This window comes from Triticum aestivum, chromosome 3D (genome assembly GCF_018294505.1).
Source record: "Triticum aestivum cultivar Chinese Spring chromosome 3D, IWGSC CS RefSeq v2.1, whole genome shotgun sequence".
In the NCBI taxonomy this organism is placed as follows: domain Eukaryota; kingdom Viridiplantae; phylum Streptophyta; class Magnoliopsida; order Poales; family Poaceae; genus Triticum; species Triticum aestivum.
The window spans coordinates 597,179,195-597,202,483 of NC_057802.1; the positions used below are offsets into that span (position 1 = coordinate 597,179,195).

The 23,289-nt window shown below is 44.1% G+C and overlaps 2 protein-coding genes across 4 annotated transcripts; both read left to right on the plus strand.

Annotated features, from left to right (window-relative positions):
- The first annotated feature begins 4,798 nt into the window (after positions 1-4,798).
- LOC123080803 (DNA mismatch repair protein MLH1) lies at positions 4,799-11,193 on the plus strand. Of its 2 annotated transcripts, XM_044503758.1 has the most exons (16): positions 4,799-5,140; positions 5,646-5,818; positions 5,900-5,972; positions 6,065-6,199; positions 6,268-6,478; positions 6,833-6,981; positions 7,075-7,173; positions 7,895-7,967; positions 8,144-8,276; positions 8,611-8,705; positions 8,781-8,889; positions 9,165-9,324; positions 9,491-9,652; positions 9,941-10,118; positions 10,375-10,523; positions 10,901-11,193. In XM_044503758.1, the coding sequence occupies exons 1-16, from the start codon at positions 4,904-4,906 to the stop codon at positions 10,943-10,945; spliced, it is 2,181 nt and encodes a 726-aa protein (XP_044359693.1). In that variant the 5' UTR covers positions 4,799-4,903; the 3' UTR covers positions 10,946-11,193. The 2 variants fall into 2 exon arrangements, with proteins under 2 accessions (XP_044359693.1, XP_044359694.1); XM_044503759.1 differs by lacking the exon at positions 7,075-7,173.
- Positions 11,194-11,520: 327 nt separating this feature from the next.
- LOC123080804 (serine/arginine-rich splicing factor SR45) lies at positions 11,521-16,669 on the plus strand. Of its 2 annotated transcripts, none has more exons than XM_044503760.1 (12): positions 11,521-11,786; positions 13,145-13,255; positions 13,684-13,772; positions 14,243-14,289; positions 14,371-14,451; positions 14,549-14,714; positions 14,879-15,104; positions 15,188-15,265; positions 15,669-15,797; positions 15,901-15,973; positions 16,089-16,126; positions 16,258-16,669. In XM_044503760.1, the coding sequence occupies exons 1-12, from the start codon at positions 11,611-11,613 to the stop codon at positions 16,328-16,330; spliced, it is 1,287 nt and encodes a 428-aa protein (XP_044359695.1). In that variant the 5' UTR covers positions 11,521-11,610; the 3' UTR covers positions 16,331-16,669. The 2 variants fall into 2 exon arrangements, with proteins under 2 accessions (XP_044359695.1, XP_044359696.1); XM_044503761.1 differs by having other exon boundaries at positions 14,882-15,104.
- Positions 16,670-23,289: the final 6,620 nt, after the last annotated feature.

A 23,289-nucleotide genomic window follows, 5' to 3' on the forward strand; every position in this document is an offset into this window, starting at 1 on the left:
TTAATTATTATTTTTGTCATTTAAAATGTCTTCTGCATTTTGAAAAATATCATGTAATTTTTTCAAATCATTCATGCATCTTAAAATATTTGTGTAGTGCTAAGAAAAGTGTTCATGTATTAAAATAATGTTTTTATAATTTAGAAAACACTCACCCTTTTCTCAAAATGAAAACATGTAACTATAAAAAGTGTTCACGTGCTGACAAATATATTCGCAATTTAAAACATATTCATGCTCTTTAAAAAACTATGTGATATAAAAAGTGTTTGTGTGTGAAAAATAATGTTAATGCATTTGGAAAAGAAAATCTACAATTTTAAATAGAGAGGGCGTAAGAGGGATGGTGTATGAACTAGGTGTGGGCCGTAGCTTGGGAAGCAAAGTCGTCACGCCCCAGCTCAACGATATTAGCTTTAAAGCTATTAGACATTCACTTGTGTTGGCGTAGTTTAGTGGCAAGTGTGAGTGCGGTGGCCGAAATCATCACCTTGGAATTGACCAAGTTAGGACGCAGTGCGATCAGTTGGACACCGTGACATGGTTGGTAAAGGTTGAAAGAAGGATAAACGACAACATGGATGAGACGCTGTGTTCAAATAGATAACATGCACCTGCAAAGGGGTCTTGAGTCGTGCTTATTGTGCTACCAGTGTGATTTTTACTCCCGTTACAACGCACGGGCATGTTTGCTAGTCTATATCTATATCTACTAGCAAAACGGAAGAAAAAAATAATTTCCAATGGCCATGACTACGATTTGCTACATCACCGAGATACACTATAACTCCCAGTTTGGTGAAACCTTGAACAATTTTTGAAAATCATGAATATTTTTTGAAATCGTGAACAGTTTTCAAATTAGTGAACATTTTCACAGATTTTCGATCTTTTTTAAAATCATAAATATATTTTAATTGATGAACATTTTATACAATCTTCAAACATTTTTTTCAAAAAACTAAACATTTTTCAAAACATTTTTCTTGAATAAGCGAATATTTCTATAATTGATGAACATTTTTTTGGAAAGTGGTGAAACAAATTTTGAAATTCACGCACATTTTCTAAAACGCATGATCATTTATTGAATTAGCATTATTTTATGAATCAATAAACTATTTTATATGTCACGAACAGTTTTTGAATTTTCAGGATATTTTTGAATTCCTGAACATTTTTTGGATTGCCAAAATTTTCTTCAATTTTATCAAGATTTCTTAATACACAAACTTTTTGAAAAAAAAACATGACTTTTTTTTATTTTCCGAAGATTTTTTGAATACGCGAACATTTCTAAAAATCATGAACATTTTCCGAAACCACAAATATTTATGAATTATTAAACATTTTTAAAAATTTGTCATTTAAAAAAACGTACTGTTTGTAAGTCCCAAATTATTTAAAATAGAAAAAATGAGGACAGAAAAGAAAAACGAAAAATAACAAGCAAAATTCAAAAAACAAGCCGTCTGGACATGGGCCGGCCCAAACAGGCGCATTGTGTCTTCTCCCAGCGCTCACAACATGGTATAGAATGTTCCCCTGTGTGAACGTTTTTTTATCACTTATAGGTTACATCGGTGGGTAATATTTTGTAACTTTGAGGACAATTTCGATGACATATAATAAAGGGACTATTGCTTCTGGTGGTACGTCATGAAAATTGCCCTTAATTTGCTACGAATTACCCATTATGCCACCCATCAGTCAAAAAATTCTCAAAAAAATGTGTAGATTTCAAATATGCTATCATCTTGCATGTTACTCCCTCCGTCTTTAAAAGAGTATAATTTCAACTTTGTTGGAGGGTCAAACTATCTTAAAGTTTGACCGAGTTTGTGCAAAAATATATCAATATTTGTGAGACCAAATAGGAGTATGATGAAAATATATTTTATTATGAATCTAATGCTACTAGTTTGATGACATAAATGTTGGTGTACTATTGTATAAATATAGTCAAGCATAAAAGTTTGACTTTCCAATAAAGTTGGAAGTACACTCTTTCAAGAACAGAGAGAGTAATTATTTTTAAAATTTGATTTTGGATGCAATCTTAATTAATACCTTCTTTATTATATGGGGTATCTTGAAAATGACTATTATATACCTTCTTTATATGGGGTATCTTGTAAAAGAAAGCAGGTCAAATCCACAAGTCATTTGATGCCACTGTTTCGAGTATGATGGTGTCCTTTTTTATGTGACCTTGGTACATCTCGCGCATATCTTTTGGGCGGTTCTTCCGTTTGACAATGCTTGCAAACAATTGAACCGGGCATACCTAGAAAGCTTCTTGCCCCTCCAATAGCCATCATTTTTTCCGTATCTTGAACATTTGATTCTCTCACATACTCTACTCTGTTTCATACCCAATTTACGGGGACCAACCATCCACGTGAGTTTGCAATATACTTCAGATTTGACAAATCTAGTGATTTGGCCTGGGGCAGCGATTTTGACTTGACCAGGATTGCCAGCCGAGTCGGCGAGGAGGGTGATGTTGCCGAAGACGAAGGTTTGGCCAGGTATGAAGGTCATGCCGGCGTTAACCCGCTTGCTGATTGTGATCCCCATTGAATCATCGCGACTTCTTAGCGGGACCTGTACGGGTCACCATTTATGGATTCAGATCTAGCAGATCTCAGGTAGTGGGTCCCGAACTATGGGTCTTGATACGAGGGTAACATGGCCACGGTTTTTTACCCAGGTTCGAGCTCTCCTTAGAGATGAAACCCTATGTCATGCTTGTGTTTTATAGCTTTCAAGTGAAATACAAACTACCACTATTAGAAAAATCGCCCGATATTTAAGGTAATTGGACAGTTAATCCTGAATTCGTAGGTCACGGATGCGATGACACCTTATCCATTGCGTTAACTGGTCCAGCAGATTAATTGGTTGTCGGGCTGATAAACCGAATAGAGGGAGAGATATTTGTCTAAAATTTTGGCCCATTCCCTTCTTTATTGTTTTAGGTTTACTTGTTCCCTTCCTTCTCACTCTCCCTTCCCCTCCCCTCCCCTCCCCTCCCATTGTAACCCTCATTTGTGGAGCCTAGGAGCAGTCGCCGCTGCTCCCCTCTCCGAGCAGCTGTCGGCACCATCCGCCAAAGGCGCCTGCACTCCTCAAGGATCCAGACACCGAGCCTCTTCCTCGCACTCGAGCTCGCGCCCCCCCTCCCTGAGGCCAACACTTGTAGATCAACAGATAGCAGTTTTGTGTTATATGTTGATATGTGTTTGTGCTATGCTATATGCTACCGATGTTTATTGCCTCTCCTTTATTGTTGTTGTTGCTGCATTATTGCATATGTAGCTAAGATATATAGATATGACCCTAATTAACCTATTGATAAATGGGTTATCGGTAAATTTTGTTAACATGCATATTCACCGATTAATCCCTACTCCTCACCGGACCGAGCAGCTACAAGTTACCGATATCTGAAACATTGCAAAGTACAGATGATCTACGTCAGGATCAATGTGTATCCTCTGCGTGCCCTGCTCCTCGGCTTATATGGGTATTCGGGAGGGGGGCTATAGTTTCATCCTAGTCTGGTACGAACAGGAAGGACGCGTTTAATACGATCTCAAACATCTTGGAATGTATGACAAGTCTTCGAAAGCCTTCCTTTTGTATGCCATGGGCCGCTCAAACGTGTCCCATTGATGAACCGACATGGGGGGCCCTCGACCCGTCCCACCAGGCGAGAGGCGATGTGATAAGGGCCCCCAGTCCGGGACATCATCGACGACTGGTTGAGTTTCGACTCGGTTGGTCGGAACAGAACCTTTCTCATAAATTAAGGTATAATCAAAAGTATACCATTCTATTCATATTGAAAAATGTTTCCAATGATAATTTTTGTTTGAGGGAACGTTTTCATGGCTGCTTTATAAATTGCAAACAATGGTTACAAGAAAGAAACTAAACCATTAAACTATCAGTTTTGTTAAACCTCAGCTGCTTGAATTTTTTGTTGGCACCAACCACTTTTTCCTTCCTCCCCCGAGCGCGATATGGGGAGGCCGGACCTCGTCGGAGAAGAAGCAACCTGTCCGAAGAAGTAGAAGCCCCACTCTCTCTCTTAGAGATGTGGAGGTGCAGGTTCACCTGGAAGTAGCAAGCTCGCTATCTATCTTAGGGGTGCGTGGGTGCAAGGGGATCGCTGGAATTGTTCACCGATGCGACACTTAGAGGGATGGCCAGCAACGACAGTGGTGGAGGTTGAGGGAAGGGCGGGGAGGCAAGGCGGTGCCGCGGGTGGTGGAGTCCGCCGGTTGGGGCGGGATAGGCTGGGGGCATGCGTGAGAGGGAAGAAGGAAGGTAGGAAGAAGATGAATAGTGCTAATTTGTTTTGGACGCGGCTAATCTGCACCCGAGCTCAAATGAGCTCGGGTGAACAGTAAAATCGAAAAAAATTCAAAAAATTTCAATTTTTTTTGAGAGAAACATTGACAAAAGTTATAAGTGCCTGCAAAAAATCGTCATGAAAACAAAAATAGTACTCTGAAAAAGCTACTTTCAAACGCATTTTGAAGCACTGAATTTGTTTTTTTGCCACGCCTTACAGGAATGTGATTTCATGATGAATTTTTGCAGGCACTTAGAACTTTTGTTAATGTTTCTCTTAAAAAAATTTATTTTTTTTTAAATTTTTGTGAATTTTTTCGATTTTACTGTTCATGCGGGAGCATATGAGCTCGGGTGCAGAATGGACTTTTCGCTCTTGGATGAAAAACTTGCGGTATAGATAAATACAAAAGTTGAAAATAGACCCAGCAATAATCAGTGTCGTGCGCGCGAATACCAAAATCGGCGGAACCTCCGCCGTCTCCCTCCCCTCCCCATTCCCCACCTCCTCGGCCCGGTCTCCACACGCGGCGCGGCGGGCATGGAGGTCGACGACACGGCGCCGCGCGGCGGGAGCGGGGGGCCGCCCCGCATCCGCCGGCTGGAGGAGTCGGTGGTGAACCGCATCGCGGCGGGGGAGGTGATCCAGCGCCCGTCGTCGGCGGTGAAGGAGCTCGTCGAGAACAGCATCGACGCCGGCGCCTCCACCGTCTCCGTCACCGTCAAGGACGGCGGCCTCAAGCTCATCCAGGTCTCCGACGACGGCCACGGCATCCGGGTACGCTCGCTTCCTAAACCCTAAACCCCGGAACCAATCCCCCATCCCCTCAACCCTTGGTGCTGCCGCGGGCGCCTGCTAGTACAAAAATCCTTCAAATACGAGCTGTCAATCGTAATTTCTGTTGATTGCGAGCTGTTAATCCTAAGTGCGTACAGGGCCATGTAGGCGGATGATTGGCAATTTTGGTATTGGCGATTTTCTGCACCGGATCTGTGTCTGTTTGTTCCGACTCGGGCAGTAAAAAACTGCATAGGGGCTGCTATGCCATGGGCAAATGAGGGCACACCTATACTAACAGGCCATTTGAGATTTTTAGTGCTAATTGTCTTAGGCAGCATGTAGTTGTCTATGATACTACGAACTGGGCTTGTCTTGTGCTATAAAGGGGTACTACTATATGATTACAGTATTGATTGTTGGGTATTTGAAGAGTTGGTCATATTCAGAATATTTATTGAGCATCCCATACCATTTTGTCAGCTAACTTGGTAAACTTTCACAGTGTGAGGACTTGCCAATATTGTGTGAGAGACATACTACCTCAAAGTTGTCTGCATATGAGGACCTACAAACAATAAAGTCCATGGGGTTCAGAGGGGAGGCATTGGCCAGTATGACTTATGTTGGCCATGTTACGGTGACAACAATAACAGAAGGCCAACTGCATGGCTACAGGTCAGTCCACAAGCAACATTAAATCTTTCTGCTTGACTCTAGAGTCGTCTGTTAATGATTATTATCATATTGTCCTGTCAGAGTTTCTTATAGGGATGGAGTTATGGAGAATGACCCGAAGCCCTGTGCTGCGGTTAAAGGAACTCAAGTCATGGTGAGTTACTGAGTTTGCAACTTTGCATAGTACTATTGCTCTATTGGATATGTATTGCGGTTTTTACAAGAAAAAAAACCCTTAATATGCAGGTTGAAAATTTATTCTACAATATGGTAGCTCGTAGGAAAACACTGGAGAACTCCAATGATGACTATCCAAAAATAGTGGACTTCATCAGTCGGTTTGCGGTCCATCACATCAATGTGAACTTCTCTTGCAGAAAGGTAATATAGCTGTCTTTTGTGAACTCCTGAGTTTTAAGAAGGTAACATTGCCTCCTCCTCTGTCACAGCATGGAGCCAATAGAGCAGATGTTCACAGTGGGAGCACATCTTCAAGGCTAGATGCTATTAGGAATGTCTACGGGGCTTCGGTTGTTCGTGATCTGATGGAAATACAGGTTTCAGATGAGAATGCTGTAGATGAAATATTCAAGATGGATGGTTTCATCTCAAATGCAAATTATGTGGCAAAAAAGACTACTATGATTCTTTTCATAAATGGTATACAAATTACAAGGCACTAGTAAATTTTTAGAGCCTTTTCCTCCATAAGTAATTCAGTTGATTTCATATGCACTAAAAATGTATTGCGATGCCCATGTAGATACACATGTTAAGATGCTATGTAACTCTGATCAGAGTAATCTGGCTGCATCTTTTTCTATATATTTTCGATGAACGAGGGGATATCTTTTAAAGAATAATTTTGTAAGACCAACAAAGCTTGAAATGATGCATCCACTGTGATTGAACTGTCATGTATTTTCTGTCAGTGTATAGTAATGTATAGTTTCTCTATTATCATGGCTGTGCCTTGTTTGCTTTATCCCATAACTGTTCATATCTCCTCTTCAGATAGACTTGTAGACTGCACTTCTTTGAAAAGAGCTACTGAATTCGTGTACTCTGCAATACTGCCTCAAGCATCCAAACCTTTCATATACATGTCCATCAATCTTCCACCAGAACACGTGGATGTCAATATACATCCAACCAAAAAGGAGGTATTTTGTGGCAAAATTTGTGCTGATGTTCAAACATTTATGCAATTTTCAATTAGAGAACAAACAATTCCAGTGATTCGTTCTATCTTGCAGGTTAGCCTCTTAAATCAAGAGCGTATTATTGAAAAAATTAAAGATGCCATTGAGGAAAAACTGATGAACTGTAATAACACAAGGATATTCCAAACTCAGGTTATTCAATTGTATACGCTTACATAAACCCACAGATACTTGGTGTTTTATTGTTGTGCCTCATCACAGTTGATATGGTGCAGCAATTGCTGGAGATCAATTATTAAGTGTTCATATGGTTGTTTCTCTCTATCTTTAGAGACAATATATCTGTTCAAAAGCTACTACCAGTTGCGTAGTGCATCAATTTCAAATATACATAAACAGTTGCTGAAAGAGTTGCTGAAATTTGTTTATTGTCATTTCCTCAAAAACTTGCTCTCTTGGAAAATTGACTTATCACTAGATGATCCTTGTTGAAATAGTCAAGAATTAGATTTTGAGTCAAGCCTCACCTTGTACTCATACAATGACACGTCTATGGTCAATAGTGTTCATTTGCTCCTTCAGAGTAGATTGTTATAATCTTTGGTTCTTTGAATGTTTAGAAGTGCAGTATATTACAAAAGTCCACCTGGGTTTCTACATTTGGCCAAACACATATTTAAACAAACTTAATTTGCAGATTTATACACATGCCTGTTTGCAAAAGCTACTTACCTCCATGCAATGTATTCTCTGGAATAAACGGTTCAACAACTTACGGCATGCAAATTTAAACAAATTTAATTTGCCGATAAACTTTAGCTATCTCAGTTATGAAAACTATGTGCATGTGTGTTTTGCATTTTGATATAAACTTTTGCACACATCAGTGATGCTTGTTCCATGTGCATTGCAGGCACTAAACTCTTCAGCACTTACTCAATCTAACACACGAAAGGACATGGGTACGGAGATCAGCACGCCTACTGGTATGTAGCATATATCATATGCATATTTGAAGCTAAAATGTTTTCTATGTAGTATGTACACTATGCTGCTACAGCACATCAGTTAACTGCATATTATTGAGCTATCTAGTAATGCCATGTGAAACCACCACCTCCCCATCCAGCGAATGATCTTGACTAATTATATTATACTGTAGGAGATAAATCTCAAAAGATTCCTGTGAGCCAAATGGTCAGAACAGATCCACGCGATCCATCTGGAAGGTTGCACACCTATTGGCAAGGTCAATCTTCAAATCTTGAAAAGAAATCTGACCTTGTTACCGTGAGGTATGATCTTCATTAGCAACTTGATAGCGTTCACCACTTCCTGTATTTTTTGTGCTGTCTGGTTTGGTCATCTGTTTGTGCTCCCTGAATATTTTCTGCATGCCCATCAAAGTGTGCACTAAGTAGTTTGCCTTTCCTCATGTGAGGATTTAATGATCCATGCTGTTTACATGCTACAATTCTATAACTCTGGTTAAGTCGCGAGTGCTGGACCTTTTTCTACTTTGGTTGCCAATTCATAAATTCTATTTGAAGAAGGGGGTACAGTGATCCAGTGTTCTTTTTTTTTATCATGGCTGATTTTTTTTCTTCTATTTGCATATGGTTCCCCAAGAAATATTGTAAGATCAAGAAGAAATCCAAAAGATGCTGGTGATTTGTCCAGTCGCCATGAGCTTCTTACAGAAATAGATTCTAACTTACATCCCGGTGAGCTCATCTTAACCTGTGATGTGTGAACCTGTCTCCATTTTTGTAGACTGATGATTTGTGTATTTCTGCTAGGCCTTTTCGATATTGTTAAGAATTGCACATATGTTGGAGTTGCCGATGAAGTTTTCGCTTTGATACAGCACAATACCCTCTTATACCTTGTCAATGTGGTAAATGTTAGGTAAACTCTATGCATTGACCCCCCCCCCCCCCCCCCCCCCCAAAAAAAACTCTATGCAATGATGACTATTGTTACTCTTCTATGCCTTATATCTCTTATCGATGAAAAAAAAATCTCTTATCGAAGCTAGAAATTTCTAATATCTGACATAGTTCTTTGAAGGTAACCAATACCCCAGTTCCCTGTACATATTTGCAAATGCATCCATACGACAAACAATATTGCTCGCTCACACCATCATCAAACTGCTATCCATGATTTAACTTGTGATGCAGCAAAGAACTCATGTACCAACAAGCTCTGTGCCGCTTTGGAAACTTCAATGCTATACAGCTCAGTGAACCTGCTCCTCTTCGTGAGTTGCTGACAATGGCACTGAAAGATGACGAATCAATGAGTGATGTAAATGAGAAGGAGAAACTAGAAATTGCAGAAGTAAGTTGTTTTCTTATGAGTCTTTGTTGATCTTGTCGGTAATACAACAGAAGTAATATTTTATTTTCCACCTGCATGTTTTTCTACTTCTTGATTCTTGTGTTACGGCTCAATCATTTGATTCCTGTAGCATCGTTCCATTGATGAAAATAGTACTTGTTTGCAGGTGAACACTGAGATACTAAGAGAAAATGCTGAGATGATTAATGAGTACTTCTCTATTCACATTGATCAAGGTGGCAACCTGACCAGACTTCCTGTTGTACTTGATCAGTACACCCCTGATATGGATCGCCTTCCAGAGTTCATGTTGACTCTAGGAAATGATGTAGGTTTCCTCTTAAATTTGGTCATGATATTTGATTATTCATTCCCTTCTGAGGCAACGGCAAGTAGGTTTTCAGACTTATATCGTGTTCAAATTTTAATTTTGGTGTTTCATTTAGATATGATAGCTAGGTATCCGGAAGTAACTTCTGTTTCTTATCTTATATTTGAAGTTATTTTGGAATTTCATTCCCGGGAGTTGTTGCTTTATGATATATTTTGTTTTAGATTTTACTTTAGTTATGCAAACTCGCAGTCCTGATTTTTAGTGATTACCATCTTATAATAGATTGCCTGGGACGTTGAGAAAGAGTGCTTCAGAACGGCAGCAGCTGCTATTGGAAACTTCTATGCGCTTCATCCTCCCATCCTTCCAAATCCATCTGGCAAAGGCATTCGGTTATACAAGAAAAATAAAGATTCCATGGAAAGTGCTGGACAGGCTGATAACGATTTAACAAGTACAGGTGAGCTTGTTGGGTATCTGTATTCTATAGTTGTATACCCATTAAAATGCATGAAGAACATATATGCTTAGTGTTACGCCCTAGTAGGTAACAGAATCCGCAGTTTCTCCCACTTTGCTTCCCATTAACCGCCAAGATGACATGACACTGAAATAGACAGACATACTAAAAAATACATCCATTATATATGATGCTCCAGCTAGATATTCATTCAGAGTTAATTGCCATTGGGGCTAAATATATATTTCCATTACAGATGAAGATGACATGGATCAAGAGCTGGTTGCGGAAGCAGAGGCGGCATGGGCTCAACGCGAGTGGACCATCCAGCACGTCTTGTTCCCGTCCATGCGACTTTTCCTCAAGCCCCCTAAGTCGATGGCAACAGACGGAACATTCGTCCAGGTTCCCTCCCAACCCCACTCCAGTTGTCCTTTATGCCACTGCTCAACGTTGGCGCCACAATGCCCATTCCCTTTTCTCAGACATGCATTGACAGTGTGTTGCTGAAAAGTTACCCATCATAAAGTCGTAAAATTATGGTACTAAATAGTACTATTCAAAGTAATTTTTTTCCCAAACAATCACCAAGCCACATTACACGCGACATTGATCTGAGTAGGCATACCAACGTAGGCAGTCCAACTTTGTTTCGTAAAAAGAAATGGCATGGCTTCAAGTGTCACCAATAGAAGCGTGTGAAATACCACAGTACCTTTTTTTATGGATGATGCGGCATCAACACACTCTGATATTGAGCTGTATTTTTTGAACCTATGCAGATTGCTTCTCTAGACAAGCTTTACAAGATCTTCGAGAGATGCTAGATGCCGCAAAGGCCGTCAGCCACACGATATGTAGAGAAGGAAGGGAGAGCGCAACCGACGCATTTGCTTGTTCCTTCTGGGACGGACGGACGTGCGTACATAATGGTGGCACTTTTTTTTTTTTGGGTAGCGTTGTAAATATTTGAAGAATGAGCAGAATTTGTTGACTCCAGCTCTGGAATTGAGTAGCAAAAAAAAAGTGCAAATGTGTTGGCTTTGCTACGCAATGCTGATATGTTTCCCCTAAATAACTTCTTTTTTTGCGGGAGTTTCCCCTAAATAACTGTGCTGGTAAATATGCCATGCCCTCTTACAATGACGAAGTCGCCGCGGTCTTTTTCCTCGAAAGATTCTACAAAATCAAACGGAGGCTGGTGTGGTCAACCTTTTTCTAAAATTAAAACAAACTTGAACTGGCGTTTTCAATTTTTTCATAAAGTCAAACCATGCGGAAACGCTTGTATATATGCTCCTACTAAAATTCTGCAAGAAAAAGACTCCCTCCTGTATGTCTCTGCGGGTGGGCCCGGAGAGAAACCCCACTCCAAATCCAATTACCACGCCCCGTCCTCCCTCTACCCTTTACCCCATCCATATCCCCACCCCCCGAGCAAAACCCTAGCTAGCCCCTCTCCATCCCCGAACTCTCGCCGCCGCCGCCGCCGATGGCGAAGCCCCGCCGCGGCCGCTCCGGCTCGCGGTCCTCGTCGGGCTCCTCCTCCCGCTCCGCGTCCTCGGGCTCCTCCCGCTCGCGCTCGCGCTCGCGCTCCCGCTCCCTCTCCTCCTCCTCATCCTCGCCCGCCCGCTCCCGGGGCCGTTCCCCTCCCGCCGCCAAGCGCAGGTGAGCAAACGCCCCCTTCCCTTCCCCTCCTCCCCTCCCGCCCCGCCGTCGCGCGGCCCGGATCTGTGCTCGCGCGGCTTCAGCCCTGCCTGGGGTTTTGGGCGCTCGAGGTTTCGACGGGTTTGTTCCTAGATTCTGAATTGCTTGCCGCCGCGCACTCGCCTCGTGTGGTGGCGCTGGGGCCCTGGGCTCCAGGCCGGCGATGGTTCCCGCGGTGGACTCGTTAGGCCTGTTCCCTTGCTTATCCAACACTGTGTGCATGTTTTGAACGGCTTGCCTGAACAAGGCTCGGAGTAGTGGCTTGCGGGCCTGCTCTTGTGCGCTTACGTTTGGCCACACTCGCATCTGTACAATGCTGTATGGTTGGAAGGTTAGCGCTTGGGCGCGTTGGAGATACAATGCAAACACCCATTTGTGCGCCTGCTGGGGTCTTGTTTCCTGGACCTGGTGCTAATGCTGGGGTAGATAGTTTTTTTGTCTTGTTCATCTTAATCCACAGTTTCTAGACAACTTAGCACCCGATATAACCGATTTTTAAGAAGCGGGCAGGGGCTGGACTATCCAGTGGTATAGGATAGTTGATTCTGATTGCAAATTTATGTGTCTCTGTGTCTGTCCTGCATGTTTCATTATTATTTTTTATGTTGTCAAGCGTAGCCAGTTCTCCTGGGATCGAACAATATTGATACAGTTTTGTGCTATCCATTGTAAGAGGTATTTATAACAATTGTGTTCGTTCAAAAATGGTTTTGAATGATGCTTGAGATAGGATGGAAACTGGAGTTAATTGCCAGAGACAGAGCCTCAGAATTCAGATGTGATTTTGTTGTTTGTTAGCTGCTTGGTGTCAGCATTTAAATCTTACATCTGCTACTCCCTTGGCAAAGGTCTGTGGTGGTCTGCACCTGCTAGTGCTACCAAGCATCCTATTTAAGTTTAACCATAGGCTATACATTCATTAATTTTTCGAGTTTGGCTTTGTATTTTTATGCATTTAGCCTCCACTGAATCTCTGAGTTCCAGTTTGATTCTTGCCCTGCACCCGTCTATCCATTTGAAACATATCTGTATTACAGTCATAGGACCAGTTCAATACCTCTTCTTCACAGTCCTAGATGAACCAGATCTTACTGACACCAATTCCTTCTTCTTTTTGCCTTCTAAACCATTGCTTTAACGTGTCATTGTTGCTGCTGTAATTGTATTGCAAATTGCACTGAATATGCTCATACTCAAAGTCGCCTTTTTTGCTGCATTGACTAAACATGGTTCTTTGGTGGCTTGTATTTTGGTGTGTTTTCTTATGTTAATTATCTTTAATCTTGAAACATTTATTTATGGCCCTGCTATCTACACAGTTCACCTGGAGCAAAGAAAGGTCGATCACCTTCACCCCCTCTCAAAAAAGGGTCACCATCAAGGAAAGGCCGCTCATCATCTCCTCCACCGAAGAAAGCTTCACCTCCTAGGTGAAAGCTTGCAGAGGATCTGTATATTTTATATTTTTTCCGCTCGCACTGCATTGATGCTTGTTCATATAAGCATGCCACTTGAACTTGTTATCATTTTGTCTCCCACAGAATAGCTACTCAACATAAAAATTGGTATTTATTTGATGCATTTGTCGGGATTACGATGCCTATACGGTGCCCATTATTTTTGAGCTTTTCCAGTTTCTTTATGTTAGCATGATATAGCTACTGTTGGTGCCTTGGTGGCATTACTGACCGTGTTGTTTCTGTCGCTGGTACTTGGATATAGTGAGAATGTATTGTGCTCTCTTGTTATGCATGTAATGTACTTACCAAATTGGTGCTACTTGTTTCAGGAAAGCATTGTATTGTGCTCTCTTGTTATGCATGTAATATACTTACCAAATTGGTGCTACTTGTTTCAGGAAAGCATCTCCTCCTCCTCAGTCGGTTGTTCTACATGTTGATCATCTATCCAGAAATGTGAATGAGGCTCATTTGAAGGAGATATTTGGTGAGTTTATCTTCATGTTTCATGATCTTGTATCTTAATTTCTTGAAGGTTTAGTTGTGCAACTTTTATCGACAACTTACTTTCTTCTGTGGATCGGGCATGAAAGTGGTTGATCTTAACTTAGCTTGATGTTTAACTTATTTGGTAAAATTTTGAGATACTTCCGTACTTGCTAGAAGTAACATCATCATTAATCAATTTCATCGGAGAGGTAGGCTAGGGTGTCTCAAGTTTGAAGTTGAAGTTGTAAGCATCGTGCATGTCCTTATGCCAGTATTCAGATGGAGATTATGGAACAGAACTATTATTGCTTTGTTCTAAGTCCTGTTCATGAAAGCAATTTTGAGGGTGTTGCAGAAAGCATCGGAACAATGATCTGTTTTCCAATTACTATGTTACACAGTATAATGAGCTAACCATCCTTAGGATAACACACATAGTATAATGAGCTAACCATCCTTAATTTGCAGGAAATTTTGGTGAAGTGGTGAATGTGGAGCTATCAATGGACAAATTTGTAAGAAGTGTTGCATTGGCATTATCTGATGAAGCTTCTCCCGTCTCTTGACATCTAATCTGAGCTTTTTAATATATATAGGTTAATCTCCCTCGTGGGTATGGATACATCGAGTTCAAGAAGAGGACTGATGCTGAGAAGGCTCTTCTTTACATGGATGGTGTATGCCTTCTGCCCTTATGTTTTTGATATGCTTTCTGCCGTATGTTTTTTATTTTTCTTATGCAAATATGACAAAAAAAACTTCACATCTTCTCAGGGGCAAATTGATGGAAATGTTGTCAAGTTGAAGTTCACACTGCCACCACGCCAAAGGGCTTCTTCACCTTTAAAGCCACCCCCTCCTCCCCCAAAAAGAGACGCTCCTCAGAATGATAAAGTTGCTATTGGTGCTGAAAAGGATGCTCAGCAGCGGCCTGGGGGATGTAAGTGTCTGAAGCTTTATATAGCTTATAGGTTATTCAGGGCCTACTGTAATGGGCATTTCTCTGTGATCTGGTTCTTTAATAAGCATTGGTCCCATCTAGGATAATTTGTAGGTGGATTTTTTGCCTTTTTATTGATGATCCAATCCTGTTTCATTTGCCAGCAGCATCTCCACGAAAGAAGCCACCTTCTCCTCCACGAAAGAGGTCTCCTCCAAATAGAAGGGCTGAGTCACCCCGGCGTCCACCCAATCCATCTCCAAGGCGTCGTGCTGATTCTCCTATTCGTCGTCGACCAGATCTTTCCCCTGTTAGGCGTGGTGACAGAAGACCAGGATCTCCAATTAGAAGACGTTCTCCTTCACCTAGAAGGCATAGGTCACCAATGCGGTGAGTTGTCTAATTGCCATTCTTGTATCTAGGGTATTGTAATGATAAATTGCTGACAACTGGTCTCGCCTCCGTCACCTTAGGAGGGGTCGTGGCAGCTTATCACCGCGTAGACGCTCCCCGGGGCCTCCTAGGCGCTCACCTGGGCCTCCCAGACGGCGGTAAGTCACTTTGAGCTTGTGCTGCTGATCACTTCTGTACAACTAGCCTGACTTTCTTATATACTCAGTCCTCTGTATGATATAGTTTACACTGGACTAATGTGTTAAATGTGGTAAGTCACTTTGAGCTTGTGGTAGGTATTGCTTCTCATTCTTTCCTTTGTGTACCTCTATCCATCTATTCATCCATTCCATGTTTTTACAATTGTAACTGACTATACGATTTTGCTGTACATTTTGATGAGCAGTCTCTATATGCCATTTAAAAAAAAACTCTATGTGCCATGATAGCTTGGGTTTTCTGTGTTGGTCTATTGGGTTCTGTGTTGTGTTGTCAGAAAGTTCTTCTAAATCAGTTTTTTTCAACTACATTAATAGTGTTGGTTCATGCTTTTGGAAGCAGATCACCACCACCAAGGAGGTTGAGGAGTCCTCCGAGAAGGCCACCACCACCACCCCCGCGTCGTCACAGCCGCTCCCCTCCTCCTCGCCGCCCTCTTCACTCCCGCTCCAGATCAATTTCTCCTCGTAGGTAATGACATTCGGCCTTGTAAATCTTCCAACAGAGTTTATCTCCTTGTTCAACTTCCAAAATGGTCTTCCTGGAATTTTACTAATTCTCTTTATGGTAGCAGGGGCCGGGGACCACCATTGAGGCGTGGAAGGTCAGATTCGTCCTATTCTGCATCACCCAGTCCTCCAAGAAAGGTGAGCGCAGCATCTGTCAGTGGTTTCTGTTGCCTCCCATAGAAAACTGTATTTGAATGTTTGATTCTGATGTTTTGGTTCTTGTACGCAGTACTAATAAGACTTTCTTTTACAGGGACCTAGAAGGGTGTCAAGGAGCCGCAGCCCTAGAAGGTATGCGACGGTTGCATCACATCTTGAAACTGAATTACTAGCTTATATATGTAAAACTGAATTACTAGCTTGTATTTGTAACTGAATTAGTGGCTTATATTTGTAAAACTAAAACGAATGGCATGTCTCAGGCCTCCCAGAGGAAGGAGCGGCTCTAGCGACAGCGGGAGCAGCAGCTCTTCCCCAACCCCAAGGCGCAGGTAGAAAGAAACTCGTGACCCGTGTTGTTCCTGGCAGGTAAAAAACTTTCTCTTCTCTCTCGACTATCACTATGGATTGCGTCTGCATGTATCTTGCTGTGAGCTCAAGTCAAGAGGTGATCGATCTGAGGCCGCACGATGAGGTGCTCGACATGCCTGGCAGAGTCCCTGGCATTTGTACTCACAAGAGATAGACTGTATGATGATGACTTGTGTGTTGATGATTTGCCTGTACCGGAAGTACTTTTTTTTTTATAATTCTGCAGTTGTTCGTCAGCTATGAATCTGGATATTATTCTGTTTTCACTCTCGAGAATTAATTAATGAGCTGTTTACTAGTTGATGGATGTGCTTGTGCTGCGCTGCTTTGTCAAATTGGTTTCTTTTAAGTGTCGGTTGCTTGTTTTGCATTTTGAACGTGCTTGGATGAATATATGTTGCTTTGGCACGTCTGTCTCTACGAGCCCTGTTTGGTTTGGTGCCTGACCCAGGTATCCGGCTGGCATATCTGTTATAGTATATAGTTAGGGCGTGTTTGGTTTCCTGTGTCGCACCTGGCTAGCACCCGCCATGCAAAATCCACGTTGTTTGGTGTCCTGTGCGGCCTACTCAGTCTGGCCCGGCCGATGCAAAAGTTGGCCTCTCAGCCAGGCTGAGGGGAACGCAGGAATCGGTCGTAGCTGGGAACCAGGCCCGCGCATGCATCCGCAACTCCCGTGTCTTCTTTTCCTCTTTCTCTCTCTCTCACCCGTCAGACTGGATCGGCCACCAAACCTGCCACCGCCATCTGAGCTCCCTCATCCATCGCCGGTCCGGGCTCCCTAACCGGTGCCCCTCCACGTCCATGCCGGGAGCTCGCTGCCCCGCCTCGACATCGTCAGGTTCCACAGGCGTCTCTTCCACACCAGTCCGAGCTCCCTCGACGGTGCTCCTCCACACCCACGGAGGGGGCTGCGCCGCCGACCACCAACCGAGGAAGAAGGGGCGAGGGGAGAACCTGCATGCTGCGAGCGCAACGGCGGCGTTTCTTCCCCTCTTTCCCCACTGGTTTGAGAATTTTTCAATAAATAAAATTGAAACGTGAGATTGCTACGGATTTCAGTTCAGACTTGTTCCATGGAATGATCCAGATCCAATTGAAATGATTGGAATTTGGAGAGAAAAGTTCAGGTCCAGATTGATGAAAATGTTTTCATTGGTTTGAGAATTTTTTGATAAAATAAAATTGAAAGTTGAGTTTTGTTCAAATTTCAATTCAAACTTGTTTTACATGTTCTCTTTGTCCATCGAATGATCCAGATCCAGTTGAAATGCTTGAAATTGGTAGCGAAAAGTTAATTGGATTAAGCTCAAATGCATGCTACCAAACAACATCTGTTGTATATAGCATCTCTTGTGCATCAATATCATGCAGTCCACCGAACACACATCTTAACTCATCTTTGCATCAGCTCAACCAGGCCACACTCACCCAGGATCCCCCATGCGATGCAGTCTAGAGCCATCCAGGCAACCAAACACGCCCTTAGTGTCCTGATCGAGCAGCTGACACAAAACCCTTATCTGGCCACTGGCTCGGCTTCTTGTAACTAATGAAGGATGTTAGAGCAACTCTAGTAGACCCCGCATCCGCCCCCGACCCGCAAAATAACCGCCAAAATACGGGTGCGGGCCGAAAAGCCTGCCCGACCAGACCCCGCATCCCGCCCCGGCCCGCAAAAAAATTTGGGGGACGCGGCAAATTCTCCGCCCCAACCCGGGAAAACGCCGGTTTCCCCCTCGCGGCTGCGGTGCCCTGCATCGGAGAGAAGCAGTTGGCGGGAGGGACATTTCAGCCCGCGCGCTTTCCCCTTCCTTTCGCCGCCGCCCGCCCGCCGCCGGCGATTCCGGCCATATTTGCGGGGGGAATCACGCCCCGGGGCCACCCCACACCCTCCCGTGTCGAGCCTCTGCACGGCCCCTCCGGATCCGGCGAGAAGAGCCGCCCCCCGTCGTCGCCGCCGCCGGGGATCGACCACCGCCGAGCGCACCCCCTCGTCGCCGCCCGGGATCAGCCGCCACCGGTCAGTCCATTTTTTGTGATTTTTGCGAGCTGCGTAGTAGATTGACGCGCCGGTGTGCGTGTAGATGGAGTTGACCCCGTGCGAGAAGTTCTTGCTATCCGATTCGTCCGATTCGGACGACTCAGATGTTGAGAGCATGCTTGCGAACTTCCGGCAGCAAACATTAGTCATGGCGCTTGCCGTGAAGGAGCATGAAGACGAGCACCGGAAGAAGGAGGCGAGGATTGACTGTCGGTCGTTTGTGCATTCCTCGGAATCGCCATCTTGGGAACGAGATGTTGATGCAAGACTATTTCGCGGAGAATCCTACATATCCTCCGCACCTCTTCCGGAGAAGGTACCGAATGCGCCGATCCCTCTTTATGAAAATTGTTGAAGCTTGCGAGGCAAATTGCCGGTATTTTACTCAACGAAGAAATGCCGCGGGCTTAAAGGGATTTAGTGCATATCAAAAAATCTCCGCAGCTATGCGGGTGATTGCATATGGCGTTCCGGCTGACTATGCCGATGAGTATCTTCGCATTGGTGAAGATAGCACAATTGAGTCTGTGCGTAGATTTGCGAAAGTGATCATTCGTATCTTCGGTCCTGAGTATCTTCGGGCACCCAATGAAGATGACACAAAGAAATTGATGGCATCAAATGAGAGGAGAGGTTGGCCTGGCATGCTAGGTAGCATTGATTGTATGCATTGGAATTGGAAAAATTGCCCCAAGGCTTGGCAAGGAATGTATTGTGGCAAGTCTCGTGATGCAACAATTGTGCTAGAGGCCGTAGCATCCGAGGATTTATGGATTTGGCATTGTTTTTTTGGTATGCCGGGCACTCTCAATGATATCAATGTGTTGCAACGGTCTCATTTGTTTGCTAGGCTTGCTAGTGGTGATGCTCCTGCTTGCAACTACACTATCAATGGGCATGAATACACAAAGGGGTACTATCTTGCAGATGGTATATACCCTCCTTGGTGCACATTTGTCAAGAGCATCAAAGAACCCAAAACAAAAAAACAATGTGAATTTGCAAGGGTGCAAGAGGCAGCCCGAAAAGACATTGAAAGAGCATTTGGTGTTTTGCAATCTAGGTTTGCCATTGTCCGTGGTCCTGCTCATTTTTGGGATAAAAAAACCTTGAAGAACATAATGACATGCTGTGTTATCCTGCACAATATGATTCTTGAAGATAAGAGAGGATTGAACTTAGAATTCTTTTACGACAACGTGGGTAGCCGTGTCAAACCAGCTAGAGACCCAAACCGCATTAGAGCTTTTCTTCAGACATACAAGGAGATTGAAAATGCAGACACACACTTTCAACTTCAGGAAGATCTCATTGAGCACCATTGGCAAAGGGCTGGACAGTGACTAACTTTTGTATTCATTTGTATTTGTATTGATGACAAGTTTTGTATTGCATTATTTAAGTTTGCTATGGTGATTTGAATAATTATTTGTAATGCGGATGATTATTGTTTTATATTTGATTTCAATAATTCAGTTTGTTTTCGATTGTTGAATTATGTTGGATTTGATATTTGCGGGCTGATGATATGCGGGATGCAGCGGCGCAAAGAGCAGAACCCGCATAGCCGACCCGTAAAAAAGCATATTCCATGAATATATTTTTTACGGATCCGTTAAGGGGTCTGCATCTGTGCCAGCCTGCGCCGGTGCGCAAAAGCTGTTTTACGCGAACTGCAAACGCGTTTTGCGGGCCGGCGGGATGCAGGGTCTGCTAGAGTTGCTCTAAGAGCAACTCTAATGTAGTGACCCAAACGAATGCGTGGTTTGTCAGCTTCTTGTCCGTTTGGGTCGGTGGAGCGGTGGTTTTTGATTTGGGGGTCGACCACATCGCCCAACGGCACTGCCCCATTTGTGTGTGTGTCCGCCTTGAGCATTTCGTCAAACACCTAGCATGCAAGCACCGCCAACGAGCTCCTCGGTGCTTGCCGTGCCTACCACGCGCTCTACCACCTATTGGTCGGGCTCTCCAAGGCCGCGGTGCTCGCCCACGCCGGCGCCAAGGCCCCTGGAGGACACCATCGTGGGACCTCGTGCGCGTTGGAGAGAGGCCATCATGGTCATGAAGAGCGCACCCCCGAGGGAGGCCGTCGCTTGCTGTGAGCTGCTCCTCCCGAGCCATGGCGAGCTCCTCTCCTTCGACGAGCTGCTGCAGTTGCGTGGCCGGACGAGCCCAGCGCGCGCCGAAGGGAGGCCGTGAGCGGGGCAGGGCAAGCGCAGTGGCAAGACAGGGCGATCGCGGCCATGGCGAGCGGGGCGAGCGAAGGCCATGACGAGCGGATGGGGAAGAAAGAGGGAAAAGGAGGAGAGAGAGGTGTTGGGATGGGTGGGTGGGCCCCACTTGTTTGGATGACAAATGTGTCTTCACTCACATGTAGTGGACAGAGGCGGATGAGGAGGCCACAGAAAATGTCCGATTTGTGTCCGCCTCTGACCCAAATGTAATCCAAATTTAGGACGAAAATGGATCCGAGCAGACATAAAATGGACGCAAAATGAAAATGGGTCTGTGCATTGGGCCAATGCTTTTTGTCTATTTTGATCCAAACAAACACGGTCAGACGGTTTGGGTCAGCCGTTGGAGTTGCTCTTAGGTTCTCTTGATAGTGGATGAAAGGATGTTGTTTTGAGGCCATCTCGTAGCACAAAACAGAAATAGAGTGGTGTTGTTTTGGGGCCATCACATAACGCAACCGAAAAAGAGTGATGCCATAAGGAAAGGCGCCTATGGCTACTTAATGGATGATCCTCGGTCGCTTATGGCTATTTGATGGTTGACTTGGTGAAGTTCGTTATCTTTAGCCTTTCATATTCCTTTTTTTTTTAATAACCACATAGACAAACGTATTACAAAGAGTACACATATGGTCATCGCAAGAGACATACACAGCTATGCGCTTCCAAGGGGACCTATGATATGGTGCAGCTTCTCGGGGAACCTTGCGGTGCAAAAAGTTGGTGCTCATTTCCCGAAACTTCAGTCTCAACAAGCTATGACAGAGGGGTACATTATGCGACGACCAATAATTCACACCTCCTAGTGTGGATGCTAACCGAATCGACTGAGGGCCAGCTCGGTTCGACATTGGCACACGACACCAACCTCAACCTGCATGGCCATATGACGCACACTCTTAAAATACAACCGAAGGTGACATGGAAGATTGTTGGAAGCAGCGGTGGACCAGTTACCTTGACCGACGATGATGAAGTGGAGGAGGAAAGAGCCGGAGCATATGACTCTAAATATTCTTGGAACTCGGACGAGGACAACTTCATCGACGTGGTTGGATGCACTGACCACCATGAGTCGGGGGAACGTGGTGCCTACTGCAGTATCACGGGTTTCCATCCGCACAAAATTGCATTCATCCTCATGCTTAACAGGGCGGTGGTAGTGTACCATCTCGACACATGAGGATGCAGTATCTAGGCGACGGTAACGAGCTCAAAAGAGACCGCGTGCAACAAGCTTGTTGTGTTTAGGATTCCTTTACTTACCGACCTTGCTACGAGGACGTGCTGCTGGCAGGGAAATTGTCCATGCCACCTTAGAACGATATACATAACATATGGTTCTGTTTTACACAGCGCTTGAGATGCTCTTTGCTCTTAGGCCAACTTATCATTTCTCCTATGCATACTTTCCTACATGGCCATGTACGTCCTTCCCACAAGAAGAATGAATAAGTACACATTCTATTTATTATTTTATTTAGAAGTGTAAAATTGCTTGGTTACTTTTAGTAGGTTGGATTGAGTCGGTTTGCTGCTATCTTCGGTTGATTCAACTGTTGAAAATATGAGCAATTTACTAAATGATTTTATTAACAGAAATATTAGATAAAACATGACTAATATAACAGTGACAAAACTAGTCATGCGATCTGACTGAGAGAAGGTAAATAACATCTGCATATAGGAACTGTAACCAAGTTTCTCTAGAGCAGACAGTAGGACAAGTTTCATATATGAAGTAGGACCTAACAAATCTAGGCCAAACAACAGAACAAGGAACTGTAGCAGGACCTCTAATAGAAAGGGGAAGAACACGTACGGGGCAGCAACAGCAGAAGCGCTGGACTTGGGATCGGTGTCCTCGCCTGCCATGTCGTCGAGGAAGTCGTGGACGTCGGGGAAGAAGTCGTTGTCGGGGAAGTAGTCGTCGGTGACCGGATCGTCCGTGATGAAGCAGCCAGTAGTCGCGCTGAGCGCTCCCCAAAAACCTGATCACCCTTCTCCCGTACAGGACTCAAAAGATGTGGTTTCGGAGGCCTACTATCCCAACGTGCGGTGCACGCCGCAAGTCGGGATAGGGAAGATCGTAGCAGCAGCGCAATGCTCAGGAACTTTGTGGCGAGAGGAAGAGGATCTTCTGGTGTGTCTCTCTGGAGAGGAGCGACCTCTCTTATATAGGCACAGGAGAAGGACGCGAACAGGCAACACGCGAAGAGGTGCGCCGTTCGTATTCAGTCTCCACTACAGCAAAACGTTTCAGCTCCCGTGTGACCGTTCGTATACCCGTTGTGCGTGGCAAAAATTTAGACATCGGCTCGTTCCCGCAACCCGCGGCGCGTCGTGACGAGGCGTGGCGTGGCGAGGCGGGCGGCGGAGGAGGAGCGCGCGTGGATGTCCCTCTTGTTCTCATGCTCATACATGTGGAGAAAGAACCTCCCTTATAAAGAGGCACAACTCCCTCTAAACTAGCAATGTGTGACTAAACTTTTGTAGTGTCCCTTGCCTTGCACGAATGGGCTAAGTGGGCCTCTAGGATTTATTAGGAATTTCTGAAATTGTTATTGGGCTGGCCCATAAATAGACAAAATTCCAGCAATCCCCCACCAGATCCTAGAGGCACATAGAATTTGCCTTTAGTTCCA

Bases quoted from the DNA above. Each gene is read 5' to 3' on its own strand.
- LOC123080804 (XM_044503760.1), top strand. From the start codon at position 11,611: ATGGCGAAGCCCCGCCGCGGCCGCTCCGGCTCGCGGTCCTCGTCGGGC. The intron at 13,773-14,242 runs GTGAGTTTATCT...CTTAATTTGCAG, and splicing joins TCATTTGAAGGAGATATTTG to GAAATTTTGGTGAAGTGGTG. The intron at 14,452-14,548 runs GTATGCCTTCTG...ACATCTTCTCAG, and splicing joins CTCTTCTTTACATGGATGGT to GGGCAAATTGATGGAAATGT.
- LOC123080803 (XM_044503758.1), top strand. From the start codon at position 4,904: ATGGAGGTCGACGACACGGCGCCGCGCGGCGGGAGCGGGGGGCCGCCC. The intron at 5,819-5,899 runs GTCAGTCCACAA...TTGTCCTGTCAG, and splicing joins GGCCAACTGCATGGCTACAG to AGTTTCTTATAGGGATGGAG. The intron at 8,706-8,780 runs GTGAGCTCATCT...TATTTCTGCTAG, and splicing joins AGATTCTAACTTACATCCCG to GCCTTTTCGATATTGTTAAG.